Below are 14,730 nucleotides of genomic sequence, written 5' to 3'. Positions count from 1 at the left end.
TTTTTCCCTTTTTTTTTTTCTTTCTTTTAAGCTGCAACACATTGCTTAAGCTGTGGCATGCCTCAAAGACAGAACTTTCCCTCTTTCCAGGTTGCATACCATGAAATCCTGCAGTCCTGTCTCGCATCTTGCACAAGCATTTTTATGGCTTAAGCCTACAACCTTTACACGCACACAAGTGCTCCCACAGACTTCCTGTTTTCTGTAATCCAGTCCTGGCTCCTGGGTCCTGCTTGAGATAAGCGCTCTGAAACTCCCTCGGGGCTGCCTCCCCTCTGACCCTGACAGCGGAGGCGGCTGCTGCAGGCACCAGCCCCTGCTTGCGCTGACAGCTGGGACTGAGAAGCACCCCAAAGAGGACCATGTAGAGGTTGGAAAGATCTCCTTTTTGGCACGTGGCACAAGAGCAAGCACATGGCGTGGGCTGGGAGCACTGTGCTGCCTGTGGAGAAGCAGCCAATGGGTCCGCGAGCCACTGCCAAGTGCCCTAAGTAAGGGGTGGCCACAGGAGGTGGGAAACCATTCCTCCATCTCTCCCTCTTCACTCCTCTCAGCAGCCCTCGGATGCCCTGACAGCTCTGGAGCTCCTTTCCAAAAGGGTGACACTCCTTGGGATGCTGCAAAAAAATCCTCCAGGGGCCCAACAGCAGCAGTGCCACAGTCCCATTCTGACGTGGCCCTCCCGGACCCTGGGGAAAACCTCCAGCGGGCTCCTCAAAGAGTATTATTAGTCTATCTACCATGGTACCGCAACTGCAAGGTCTCTCTCCTGAAAGGCTACAGGGCTTTTGCACTGCCCTCGCCCTCACCACTGGCCTTCAGAGAGTTATTTGGACTGACCTCGATTTATGATGAATTGTTTCCTTCATAGGGCTGAAAGCTGCTCTCAAGAACATCAGCGCTGCTTTGGCATAACTGCAGCAACTTAACGTTTCAGCAAAGGATGCATTTTCAAGCTATATTTTTTCTGGCAAGTTGTGTCATTATCTTTTTAAGAAGCCAATTGCTTTTACTCTCTAACTCTCCGGGGGCTGAGTGTCTTCAGCACTACCACTATGGGAGGCTCTGCAGGTCTGCACCATCATTCACTGTGCAGGGGGACTCATCGATGTTTCACATTATGTTCTCATCTCAGGTTTCTTAAGGCAAATGGGAAAAGTCTGTCCTACAGTACAGGAGCTCCAGAATATTTTGCTCTTACTCAGTTGGTTCCTGATCGGATGGCCTTAGATGGGACAAAAGAAATTTGACAGTATGGTCGGAGAACACCGTTTTCCCACAGAAGACGCATTAAAGTTGTTCATCAGCAGAAGCTGACTTGCTCTTTGGTGTCACTGCAGATCATGGCTCGAGTCCACAGTGTGCTAAATATCAACCATTGCTGTGCTCCTTCAACTCCCAAAATAATCAATGAGAATTGAGGATGCTGAGGTGACTAATAAGCATGCAAAATTCTATACCTCACTTATCTGAGCCTGCTGGAAAAAAATTCTTGGCTTGATTGTCGCCTGCAACACCACTGCCAAAACATTAAAGATAGATAGATAAACAAGATCAGGAGGCCATGCGAGTTTAAGTAAAAAAGAACACACTTTATTTATCTACAAGGCAGTACAATGTCGTATAAAAAATTAAGTGCAGATGAAGCTGCACCAAATGCTATTAAGGCAGCAAAGTCAGAGGCTGTTATTAAAAAACAATAAAAAAATAAAATAAAATCAGTGTTTTGCCATATCGATAAAGATTTGGTATGGCAGTACAAAGAACCATATATTTCTAAGAACCTGATTCGGTGCACAAGACCCAAGTTAGGGAACAATCAGCTAGACAAGGAACAAAACAGACAACATGAACAAGACAGTGTTCTCCCAAACATGTGAAGGTGCAATACATGCTGTTACAAACCAATGAGAAACAAAACAACACATCCAGACAAAAATAAATCTCCCAGGAACAGTGTTCAAAAATATTGCTTATAAAAAAAAGGGAAAAAATATAAATGATGTAAAAAAATTAAAATAAAAAGGTCTGAAATGCTAGTGCATAGTCAAATTAGCTAACATCAACATTTGTTGTCTTTCCATATAAAGCTCTACTGCTCCTTTTACACTAGCAGCATGTCTACACGCTAAGGTCTGTAGCAGCAAAACACAGTATTCATTTGGCATTTACAGAATTAAATTACTGAATAAAAATATAATTTTTCTCATAAATCTATGTTTCATACAGTAATATTTTTTTAAAGCAAGCTAATTAAAAAATCCCTCCCCCCCCCCAAAAAAAAAAACAGAAACACACAATGTATAATGGTCTAGAACCATAACAGAACGAAAGAGTATTTCAAGCGGCATGGATGTTTGAGCATTCACGATCTTGATCTGGTTCCCCTTTTGCACAGACTAGCGTTTGTAGTAATGCTTTTCACTTCAGTATTTTACACCAATGCATTTTGTTCAGTGATTTAAAATAAATCTGTTTGAGTACCTGCTCTTTTATTATAAAAAAAAATAAAAAAGAAACAAACAAAACCCCACCCCTAGATAGCACATCACTGACGTAGCAATACTGGTGTATTAGGTCTGCTTGATCTCAAAAAGTACAAAAAAATTACCTTTATTTTAAGTCTGCATTTAAGATCATTAATAAGTGATTAAAACTTAATACCTAATAATTTAGGCAAGTATCATTTATTAAAAAAAAAAAAAAACCTCTTAAGTTGGGTGAAATCCAACAAGAATATATATGCTCAGTGACTAAATGCACTTCGTGCTGCTCCCAACTGTTGTACCACAACAAAGATAGGCTCTTCTCCCATCCATGAAAAGTTTTCATGCAGAGGAACAGTAATTTCCCAGTGAAGGTGAAGTGTTCTGAAAACCATAATGCTTCTCCGTAGACCCTTTTACATCACCAGAGTCCGGGTTGGGAATGCGGTCATGTACTTGCGTGCCTGATCAGTAAGGGCCATCTGATCCTCTATCTTGCCACAGGACGCCGACTCCCAAGCGTTGTTCAGATGCTGCGTTAAAAACAGGTAGAGATATTTGGGGTGAATATCATGGGATTTATTTCTGCCTTGTGAGCCCCTGAATGCGCCCAGCTGCAGCTGGGCCCCGCTGTAAGTGTTGCCTGAACACCCAATGGGATGTTGTCCCATCTCCAAAGAAATTTAAGTCTAAACACAACAGACAGGAGAGAAAAAACATTACCCCCGCTATTCCCGCTAGTGACCTGAGGCACGGGAAGACCAGGGGGCCTGCACGACAGCACACCAGAAGAGCCGGGATTCAGATCGCCTGAGCTCCCGTTCAGAGTGCTTTTTACTCTACAAGGCCATGTTTATAGCCTTGCCTTTCCACCAAAGGGCTAAAAAGAGAATTTATTCGCAGGTGGACTTTATAGTCAACAGGCCACAGACAGGTTAAAACCCTCACTTATGATGTTCAGTGCTATAACCAGACACAAATTATTGCTGAGCCTTCACTCTAGAAATACAGCTGCTCTGCCTCTGCGTTCCCTAAACAGACTTGACAATCTTGACAGCCTGACCACAGTGAACAACAAGGCCCCTGCTCGAAGCGGCTTTCACCTGTGTGCGGCGATTAGCACATGCCCATCAGCAGAGCTCCTCTGGCAAAAGAGAAGACAAGCAGGGGGGAAACTCTCAGCAGAAACAACATTTTAATTATCACGCAAGCCATTTCACTTCTTGTGGTATTTATGGAGGTTAGAGACACCATTTAGTATAATGTTAAAATGAGATAAACCTATCTGCAGAGAGGGCCGTGCACACTGTATTTATTTACTCACTACACAAGTGAAATGTTTCTCATTGCCTTGAGCTATGAACAGTACTGAAGCTTCAAAGCTCCTGGAATTTACCAGTACACACACTTACACAGACTTTTTTTCTCTTGAACTCTTTCAGTTACTCAGTAGGTCTGTTCTTCCACATCAAGATGCTCACTAAACTCAGAATAAAAACCGTATCCTTAGACAGAGCTAATGGTATGAATGGCCTGCATTCCAAAAAGCTAAGCACAACTGTGTTCAACCGCAAGCTGTCTGCCAAGAAGAGGATCACAGTATTTTTGAAGATTAGGAAGGTCTAAGCCCAAGATCCATCAGCAAACACAAGCCAGGAGAAACCCATCTCTGTCTTCCTCTGCTTTTGACAAGGATCAACTTTGCAATGTAAGATCTGTATTACTCAAGCAGATGGCCAAAGCCTTCCCCGCATCCAGGACACTAGATGAAACATAATTACTTGACTGCAAACTGTCTGCTAAGAGGAGAACTGCCCTGGCGTGGGCGGCCAGTGGGCCACTTAGCCACGGCTCTTTACGCTGCTCCTTCTAGTTGCCAACAGTATGAGAGGAGCCTTATGTTATTCTCTAGCCTAACTGCAGAGAGAACATTGTGCTGATGAGAAACAGTGTTAGCTGAGACATAGACATAGTAAAAGGCTGGACGACATATTAAATATAGATAATTTTTCAAAGCTACACCTCAGTCAAGGTGCTGGTACAAACTCTCGCTGCCCTGGAAGGTTTGCAGTCTAAAGGAGACTGACCCAATGAGCATGTAAGCAGAGTGACTGAGGACGAGGGCAAGCACGTTAGTCCTCTGCAAACATTTGCTGTCCTTCCCTATGCACTGCTTTCTTTTCTCTATGCACAAGCTCTACATGTCTCTGCTCTTGATGCCTTTTTGCAGATGAAACTCCTGCCGAGTTTCAGGAGGAGCTCCCTGTGGGGAAGGAGAACAGGGTCAGGCCTCAAACAGATAGCTTCTGCAGATTTTTGTGGGACAGCAGCATCTGTGAAGTGAACAAACAAACTATAGACCTTTTTCCTACTTGGGTTCAACCTGGTCTGGCTGTACACCTCGCGCTGTGGCTCAGCCTGGGGTACGCGCCGCAGCCAAAGAGCAGGTGTGACATACTTTTCGCATGCCGCAGACATGCATGTGATGTGCCACAGCCTCTTTCGTGTTTTGGTTAAACAGCTTCCAGGGTAACTTTTTCAAAGGCACCTAGGTCAGCTGGGAACCTACAGTCTCCTATTGATCCTCAGCGGGATGTAGGCACCTGTGAATATTTTACCCTATTATTTTAGAGGCACTGGCGTCAGGGACCAAATTAATCTCTGGTACAATGCCATCGGTTTTACTTAGAAGTCAAATTTGGTCTATACACCTCAGAAGCAGGTGGCAATTCCAGAACATCCATCATTTCAAAAGACAAAAATGTGTCCAGTATTTCCCTGTGATCTTCCAAAGCTTCAATGCATTGTTCTAGAAAAGCGAGTTCAGCAGCACCCTAAATAGCTGAAAACACGCGAGCAAAAGTCCATCTGTTACACTATGTCAATTTTTAAAAAATGAAACTAAATTCAGGCAAAGAGTGTCCTGATTTCATAAACGAGCCATAACGCTTAGCATCTACACTGGACTCTTTGTATTAACAGCCACGTGTTTAAAAAAGAAAAAACAATCTGTATCCTGATATCTCCAACATCTCAGCAGGCTGCTACATGTCACTCATTCCACTTAAAGCCTGGTCTTCATTTAACCTGATGTCAGAACAGCAGAATCCTGCTCACACAGTAACCCTCTGCCCTCTCTTTGGTGTCGGATGTCCCCAGTGCCCCAGGGAAGCAGAGTGGAGTGGACACAGGAAACTACATGAGAATCTACTAGATCCGAAACGTGAGGCTCTTTAAATCAACTTATTCAAATTTTGCTGTAGAGACACTGTGGGAGAATCCACTCGACAGAATTTTCACTCTTGTATTATTTTCCAAGACATACATTACAGTTGTTCTTCTTTCTCCTATGATAATTTATGGAAAGAGATGACTTTTTTGTCTCACTGAAGTTGGTAGAAGTTTTGCTCCAGTAAAGAATGCAGAATTGGACTCAAAGTAGTTGTATCACTACCAATAAAGTTTCAAATTTGTCCTCTGGAACTCAGATAACATTTAAACGAGGTATTTTTAATAAACATTTTCTTTCTAAAGTCTTGGCTTTCAGCAGCAAACACTTAACAAAGCACAATGCCTTAGCCTTGCCAGCTCCACAGCACAGCACTGGAGGCACGTGTGAAAGTCATCTGAACTCGAGAAATTTTACTTCCACTCTTGGCACGGAGTGCTGGGTCTCACGACCCAGGCAGAGCATGTTTCCGGGTCTGAGCACACAACTCTGAGGAATCACTTAGCAAACAGGGAAAAGCAAATTGCAGGCTGAGAAGCACAATGCCCCTTTCCATGCCAACATCTCAGCAAGTATTGACGGGGCTCTGTTACAGAAAAGTGTCACAGCACCCTGCAGAAAGCAGAGCTTACCAAGCATATCAAAAGGGAAAAGGAGCATGAAGAAAGTCAAGCAAAAAGCAGGAAAACAGTTCAGAACCAAATATTAAAATGCTCCATTTTAAGAACGCTCATTATGTCCCCCATCTTACAGCCCTCGTTTGAAAGTCTAACTCCGCAAATCAATGGATGGAAACACAAAAGCTTTGTAATTAGGAGACATAAGGCCTGACCTAAAACTCAACTGAAACTGATGGGCATGTTTTTATTGATTCAGTGGATTCATTCCACTAACTGCAGCAATCTAGGCATAAAGATGTTCACTTTGGCACCCAAATCCCCAGCCAGTGGGGAAAGAAAGGGATCTCCACAGTAGGATTCATCCCATGTATGGCTCTTATTGGCTCAGACAGCAGGAGTCCACTCTTAGTTTAGCTGTTAACTAAAAGAATTTAAACCTTCTACTGCGGGTATTTCCATACCTACATTTTTCTCTTCCATGCACAGAGGGTTCTTTTCTTTCTCTGTAAGTTAAATTTGAGGGTAGGTAAGCTAATGACTTCCCACAGCATAAAATTCCAGACCCACGGTACAATTCCAGCTATGCCATTCTCCGCAGTGGTTTTCTTTTTTTTTTTTTTACACCAGTAATCCCACTAGCACATCCTTCTGCTGGCAACAAAACTACCTCACTTATCCTGTAACGTGCCTTCAACTGCCCTCAGGCAGATGTGAACTGTAAACAAACTGTCAAGGCTGTAACTGGGATATCCAGTTAAAGCACTTTAAATAAAAACTTGGACCATCTAGAGAAAACAGACAAGAGTAAGGAAAGAAAAGACCGTGGAAAGGTGCTTTTCCAACAGAACTAGTCCTTCTGCACTCAGAGCATGGACTGCCTTTTTATGTGCTGTCTGCAGGGCTTAAGAAAGTTCCTGCATTACCCACCCTTGTTAGAACAAGGCATTTGGTAGTGCTTTTAAGAACTTAACCGTGCAGCTCTCACTCACAAACAACTCCCATTTGAGATGTATGAGCTTTCCAAGTAAGATTAATGGGAGAGATATGGAAATAGGCTGAGCACCCGCAACTCACATTAGGATATTCAGTACCTTTGCTAGTCTTGTCCCTAAGTAATTTTTCTATTCATGGGCCAGAACACACTGCTGTAAGTGGCTGACTGTCACACTGCCACTTTTCTTCAACTGCAGCCTTTGAAAGCTGAGAGACTATCATCTACTCCAGGCAGCAACCCAAATTCCACTATTCGGGGAGGAGAACGGGTGATGACTGACCTTAAACTTCCAGCCTCCTCCTGCTTCCCACAACCGTGCAAAGCCCAGCTCGTGCACAGCTCGGCCGCTGGAGAGAGAAGTGGTAACGCGAGCGAGGGAAAACCTCACCGCTGCCTTTCCCTGCTGCGCAAGTCTTAAGCTCCCCAGGCTTCAGTGCGCTGTGTTTCCCCCCTCCCCTTGATTAAGCAAAGAAGAATATGAGACTTGGTAATCTTGCCCCCAAAAAGCTGTGGAGGAAAACCAGGGACAGGCTCCTCCCAAAGGCTGCTGCTGCAGGGGGGCAGGCTGCCTCGCCTCTCCATTTTGTCTTACAGCTGCAAACCAAACTCTGCATTTTACTGTTTAAAATAGAGAAAATTAAGGTTAATGTCAGCTCACACTCTTGAAAAAGTTAACCGGGTAAGAGTTTGTTTTAAAATCCTTTAAACTTGCTCTTTAAAGAAAATGAAGATGGTTACACAAACCACTGAAAGTCAGGAAATTCGAGCTGAAACGTGTCAGTCTGTGGTTAAAAAATGGAAAGTGACAGGAGCTAAGGGTTTAAGAACACTCTCTTTAGCTTGCAGGGCTTTTACCTTATGTTATTTCCTTTGTTACTGGGAGAAGGAGATATCAAAACAGTGCTATTTTCTTAAAAGGTTCCATTTCACGGTGTCTTTTGATAGCCTGCAGGGTTAGGTGGACGGTCTATGATTTAGCCTACTTTTCTATCTGCTAAGATGTACATGTTAGGATAGTTTGTTTTATATACTGTTACTTATTTGATTGGCTATAGAATATAGACTATAGGGCCAATACAACATAGACTTTTACACAGGAAAGGCCAAAAATATAGTTTTTACTCAACCACCTCTTATCAGGCACTACTCAAGCAAATGCTCAATACAGATAATCAGTCTGCCTCAATAAGGGCTTCATACATTATCCCAAAATCTTAATCTTTCGAAGTTTCTACTGAGGCCAAACTTGCCCTGCAGCGAAATGGGGTTTTGTTTGAGTGACAACAATATAGGATGTTGGCTGTCACCATCTCCACCAATACAAAGCAAAACTATTTGGGATCTATGCAATGAGGTGTAAGATTACCGTGGCAAACGCACGGGCACGGTGAGACATCCCTTAAGTCTGCTGCTAAGAATACCCAATGCCCAACCATGACACTTGCCACGCAGGACAAAAATGCGGGCTCAGCCTTCACAGCTGATCAGGATGATCCTACACATACAAAGTCACTTTTACATGTGGCGTTTTGCAGGGACTTAACACAAAGACCAAATGTAGATGAAGTCCAAACTCCTCTTGAGTTTAATGGGACTTTTTTCTCTCATTCCTCTAGCGCAACACTGATACTACCACATCGCCAGTGCAGCTGCAACTAGCTACCTGGCCTCGCACGCCAAACGCAGACAGCTTGAGACAAGACTCAGCAATGCGCAGGAGGCAGGGGCACCGGCTGGAGGTCCATGCTGCAGACCCATCTCCAGCATGCGTCCAAGCACGGGGACCCTCCTTCTTCCCAGGACGCAGCGCGGGTGGCACCCAGCTGCAGATGCCATGTCCTTGAGACTGCATGAACAGGAGGGATGGCTTGGCTGCCTCCGTTCACGTCAGGCCGTGTCTGCCTACATGGGAAGTCAACAACCTGCAGCTGCCACAATCGCCTTCCAGCCCCGATCTGGAGCTCAGCTATGTGACATGCTCTTCCTCCTAAGTGACGGTGATTTGTGTCATGCTATCTGATATGATCATCAACTATCATTTGCCAAGCTGCGTGAAGGTCCAAATTGCAGTGAAAAAAAAATCCTTTGAGGTTGCTCTGAATATTTGTTACTCTTGCCTATTTTGGAGGTGAACACCAAAAGGGCAAGTACTCAGACACTTTGCTGAGTTTAACACCAGCCAAGTATCTTTTTCTTTAAGTAAGCGCAGCGCAAATCATTAAAGCAATGAAAAATATTGCACACTGATAAAGTACTACTTCCCTCTTACATAAGTTTAAATTTAAAAGCAAACGTAATTTTAGGAACTTTGTACCAAGCATATGTAAAAAAAAGTTTGGAGCGCTCTCTCTCTCTTTCTTCCCTCTCCACACACACATCTCAAGGTGCAAAAAGCTCTACAATCCTTACTTGGACTGAAGTCAGTGAAAATTTGCCTAGGTAACAACTATTGGATTAAGCCCAAAATATTAACAGCAGCAATGTAAACACATGTAGTTACAACTATATTTCACCCAGATGAGTTCCACAGTGTTTCATTTCTACCTGCTTGGATTCAATGGATACAGCTCTGTGTTTGTGTGTATATGCAACAAAACAAATGATGCACTAGTGAGCTTGGGACGATAACAATCTGCAAACCGGGCAGAAAGGGAAAATCAGGTACGAATGCTAACATTTCCAAGCTCCCCGCCTCCAGAGACAGCCTGTCCTCACTGTACACGCGTGCTCCCACCGCAGGGCCGGGGAGAAGCGCTGGGCAAGCGGCAGCAGCACACTCCTGCTGCCATGAAGCAGACCCGTACGTTTACCCTATACGCTTTCAGAGCAGCCGGGGCCAAACGCTCCTCTCACGTGAGGTCAAGCAAACTTTCCTGGAGATGAAACGGATTTCACCTATGGCATTGGACCCAAGTCCAATTCAGACCGCGCAATGATCAACATGCAATACTGCACTGTTATAAAACATCTGCATTTCATTCTGAAGAAAGATACCTATGCCACAATTACAGAAACCTCTAGCTGCATTCTTCATTTACAGTTACATTTCAGCTGAGGCACTCAACATTTCTTGACCAGCAGAGAGAACAGTTTTACCTTCGACCTTCGTACTAGTACACCAAGATGCTGCACATCAAATAATCATTTTGAGACTTTTTACTACTGCTTTTTCTTTCAGTCTAACAGATGCTAAGCACTGAGACAAGCTGGGAAGTCATTTTTTACTCAGTTCCTACTTAAGGAAAAGTCCTCTTTATACAAGCAATGAGAATAACTGACTTTCAACTTCAAGCAAAATTATAAAGGTTTTTCCTGAGCAAGGACTGAAGAATGGGATCCAGAATGGCCCACGAACTGACTGCGTAAACTTCCTGACCAGAATCAGCACAAACTGGACGAGAAGGTTAAACAAGCCTTTTTGTTTGCGGCAGCTCGTAGAATTATTTCTAGATAGTAGGAAACCTAACATTGTTATGCCAGAGATCAAAATATCCTATTTTACAGGCACCTCAAACACTTCATTTTTACTATAAGCAGAATGCAGGCAACTACCATTAACGGGATAAGCCACAATGCAATTCTGGTTAGTCACTATAAAATTTTGCACTGCACCTACGGACCTGCTGGAGTTTGCCCGCTGGCTATGCCCAGGCATCAGCACGCCGGCGGGGCCACCATGCCGAGCGTGCGAGCACCCGGAGCTCCTCCACCAAGAGAGGCTTTGAATTCATGCCGCGAGTGACTGCCCTAACCCCCCTGGGGGGGACTGCCTCTCCCCCCTGGGGAGAGCGAATCTTCAAACCTTCCTCTTAGCCGTGTGCCACAATGCAGCTAAGAAACGTGATTCACGCGGCCGAAAAGAGCAAACAAGCAGTAGGGAGTGTGAGTTTTTGGTCCAGATATCCCCATACACAGGGGAGACATGGATGTTGATGCCAGGCTCTCCAGAGCTAGTTTTCAATCACGTGGTCTGGTAACACAAAATATGAACCTACTCGATTGCAAATTCTATAACATGTCATCTGAAATTACTTTTTAATTTCGGGCTATTTCATTCGTATTTCAAAGGGGAAACAGGTGATGAAATTGTGGAATTCCTATGAAATAAAAATTACAGTTCTCACACAGCTCTGCTACTAACATCAGCAAATGCTACTGAAGTTCAAAATGCAAAAATAGGGACATGTGTAATATTTTAATATACTGCTTTATAACGGCAGACTAGAGATACTTAACCAAAACCAGACTTTATTCATTTTCTTTTACTGTAAATAACCAACATTCCTCCTAATGTAAATTCTGGAAAGAGGGAGGAAAGAAAGGTTTAGCCCTGGGGACTATCTGTCCAAAAGTCAGAAACTATGGAGTGACTCTGTGACGCCGACTCACTGTAAGGAATGATGCTCTTTCTTTGCCTCAATTTGCCCACATGGAGAAAGGATAAAAAATTACTTATTCATCTACTTCAAAAATAAGGGTTCCAATGGAAAGACAATTAACCTACACTGTATTTCACTCTCCAAATGACCTGCAACGGGCCTGATCTAAAATCCACAGGATTTGACAAAAAGGCTGCTAATTACTTCAGTGGGCTTTGGATCAGGCCCTCTATACTAGCTATTTATTTACTAAAAAGTACGGCAAATGTATATGTTTGTTAACACTTGAAAACGCTCAATTACCTCAAAGTCAACCGAATGGCTGCATTAAAACAATCACACATCTAATTTGGTTAAGAGATCCTGAGACATAAAACTGGGCATAAGCATTACAGGACCGTTTCAGATGATAAATGACTCTTTCTGGCACGATCTTACTCTGAGCTCCAGGGAAGACCAGCTTGGCTGTCTCCCTCTGCTGCAGCACTCGGTTTGACAGCTGCTGGCTGGTAACACCAGCTACATCTGTACCATCAAACCAGCCGCTGCCAGAGTCTGCTCTCGAGCCCGAGGCCAACTGACATGTTCTGGCCGGAGCCACGCTCTCAAACTCTCCTGCTCTCCAAAACAGGACAGCTGCATCCAAGAAGTCTATAGGAAAAGGCCTCTGGCCCATATTAATTCCTGCGCCATGCCTGGGAATTGTTTTGGGGAATAATGGTTGGCCTAGGCAAATGCGCGCCAGGGACTATCCCACCAGTTCACCCCTGGAGTCAACTGAGTTACCATAGCCCACGCCTGGGCCTTAGCCCCATTTAATTTCCTGACACAGCTGTAGCCACAGTGTCCTCACGCTATGCGGGTGAAGCAAGGTCCTGAACTACAGGCTATTCACCTTAACGTTTCATTCTTCCGTACTTGAAAACTTAAGATCAGTCCGTCAGAAAGCATTAACCATCTACAGAACGCATGTTTATCAAAGAATGGTTACCTGCAGTGGATGAGATAGTGGCCTGTTCCTAGGTACCGCAAATGTCTTGTGAAAACTACCGTCCTCTTCTGACACTGGCATCTTTAAAATGGAGCTAGTAAGAAGATTCTGAACAAAAAAAAAGAAGAAAAGAACAGCTTTCAATAGCTCAACGAAACAAGAAAAGAAACTGAACTCCTAAGCACAAGAGTAACAATAACAACGCTGAGCAGTCCCAGGGAAGCAAAGGCAACCATGCACATGCTGGGGCTCCTCTGCACAAAACAATACAGAGTTCCTTTTTCTTTAACAGTTTTAACTCCATGACCTGGTCATTTTTATATGCAGGTGCAGATGTCCTCTAAGTGCACGCTTTTCGCAAAAACTATGATGGGCTGTGCAATGGCTGCAACTTCCTGCTACCTTCTATAGGCCTTACAACAATGTAATTAAGAGAAAGATTTTGCCTCTTATCTGCTGAGTATAGAAAAACAGTATGTAAATAGTGAATAATGCCTTCTTGTTAGGAAAGTCAAACATAAACTATTCTCTCTGTTGCATTTAAGAACTGGACAGGGATGTAAAACTGAAAAATCATTTGGTGGTGTGGAAACTTGAACTTACTGGCACATCTTCCACAGTAGATGCATGTGTAAAGAGCTGAGTGTTCAGGTGTTCTCCTTCCCAGTGGTTTGAGCAAAAGAAATGTCCAGCTTTATCTGTTGGAGACTCCACCTGGAAGCAGGAAAGGCACCATGATAAAACGCAGTATCTAACTGATCAGGAGGAGATCTACCTGTCCACTTTTTAACAGGCTGAATAAATATTCTTCACAGTTGGGCATGACACAGATTTACAGTGTAATCTTTCACAGCAACCTTGCTCTTTGCAGAAAAAATGTTCAAGGTTCTCAAAAGAACCTTATCTAATAAAACTTTGAATACTTGCACTCAGCGCTCTGTCAGTATTCAAGAGTTTAATCCCCTAAAAGCGATGGAGAACATATGTATTTTTGGAATTTTAGTGACAAAGCAATATAATGCAATGTCCTCAAATGCTCAGGTTTCTAAGTCACTCCATGTAGCTTGGTCCCTGTGGGATTCTTCTATAGTTTTCACCAATATTAGAAGGATTCAATCCAAATTCCTGTCTAATTTTTTTTCTTTTTAAGTTTCAAATGAAAACTGCATTAGAACAGCCCAAGCAAACCCCTGCTGAAAACAGCAGAAAGACTTCTATGGAAATCAATGGGAGATGAATTAGGCATTCCTAGTACACTATACAGAACCGGCAAAGATCTTGGGGCTCACATGAAAGAAAAATAGACACTGCTATTTAACAGAAAAGGCATTGGTATAAGTTTCTCAGCAAAGAGTGCTGAATTAAATTGCCTCAGGTAAGTTTGCAATTTACCTCTTGTTTGATTTTCTTCAGCAAAGGGGGTCCACTTTCATGTAGCCCAGCCACGATTGCAGATTCTTCAGACTCCTGCTTGATAACGTCCTGCAGATCTTCTACCAGATGAGTCGGAGTTTGAGGCTGAAAGGAAGAAACGTCATATATGAGTCCCAGAACATCCCTCTGCACTAATATCAAAGCAACTTTTATCATTGTTTCCTTCTTACCAACATCTTCAAAGGACCATATTTGATTTCCTGAGCTGCAAGTGCGTTTTTGAATGGAGTGGGTGTTCTTGGAGAGCTCTCTAATATCGACCTCTTGATTGCTGGAGTTCTGAAACTTTGAAAAGAGGCAGAAAAACTTTAAAGGAATGTGTTTGGAAATATTAACCCCTTGCAAAAATATATGCATACAGACAATGACTGCTCTAAGACTTTGGTAAATGACTTCCTGCAATCATATAACGCATTTTTAAGTAGCCGCCTCGGTTTCGCGGAAAAATATCTATTTAACTATTATAAGGCAGAATGGTTGTATCCAAGAAAATGTCGAGTCTACATGCACAATTATTCCTTATTAATAAGCTACCCTGCTACTTATAAAATGGAAGTATTACTCTGAACTAACAAAGATGTGAATGTACTAGCAAAC

The 14,730-nt window shown here is 43.3% G+C and overlaps 1 protein-coding gene across 5 annotated transcripts in view; it reads right to left on the bottom strand.

Moving 5' to 3' along the window:
- Positions 1–1,571: 1,571 nt before the first annotated feature.
- The window catches only part of MYB (MYB proto-oncogene, transcription factor), a 28,434-nt gene continuing 15,275 nt past the window's right edge, over positions 1,572–14,730 (bottom strand). For all 5 annotated transcript variants that reach the window (XM_068938381.1, XM_068938383.1, XM_068938384.1 and 2 more), the window contains 5 exons: positions 14,304–14,418; positions 14,092–14,217; positions 13,303–13,413; positions 12,700–12,807; positions 1,572–3,019 (listed from right to left, as the gene is read on the bottom strand). In XM_068938381.1, coding sequence (XP_068794482.1) covers positions 2,903–3,019; positions 12,700–12,807; positions 13,303–13,413; positions 14,092–14,217; positions 14,304–14,418 — 577 coding nt within the window. In that variant the 3' untranslated portion in view covers positions 1,572–2,902. The remainder of the gene's footprint in view (positions 3,020–12,699; positions 12,808–13,302; positions 13,414–14,091; positions 14,218–14,303; positions 14,419–14,730) is intronic.

The sequence above is a fragment of the Struthio camelus genome, chromosome 3 (genome assembly GCF_040807025.1).
Source record: "Struthio camelus isolate bStrCam1 chromosome 3, bStrCam1.hap1, whole genome shotgun sequence".
NCBI lineage: Eukaryota > Metazoa > Chordata > Aves > Struthioniformes > Struthionidae > Struthio > Struthio camelus.
This window is presented reverse-complemented; position numbering and strand designations above follow the sequence as displayed.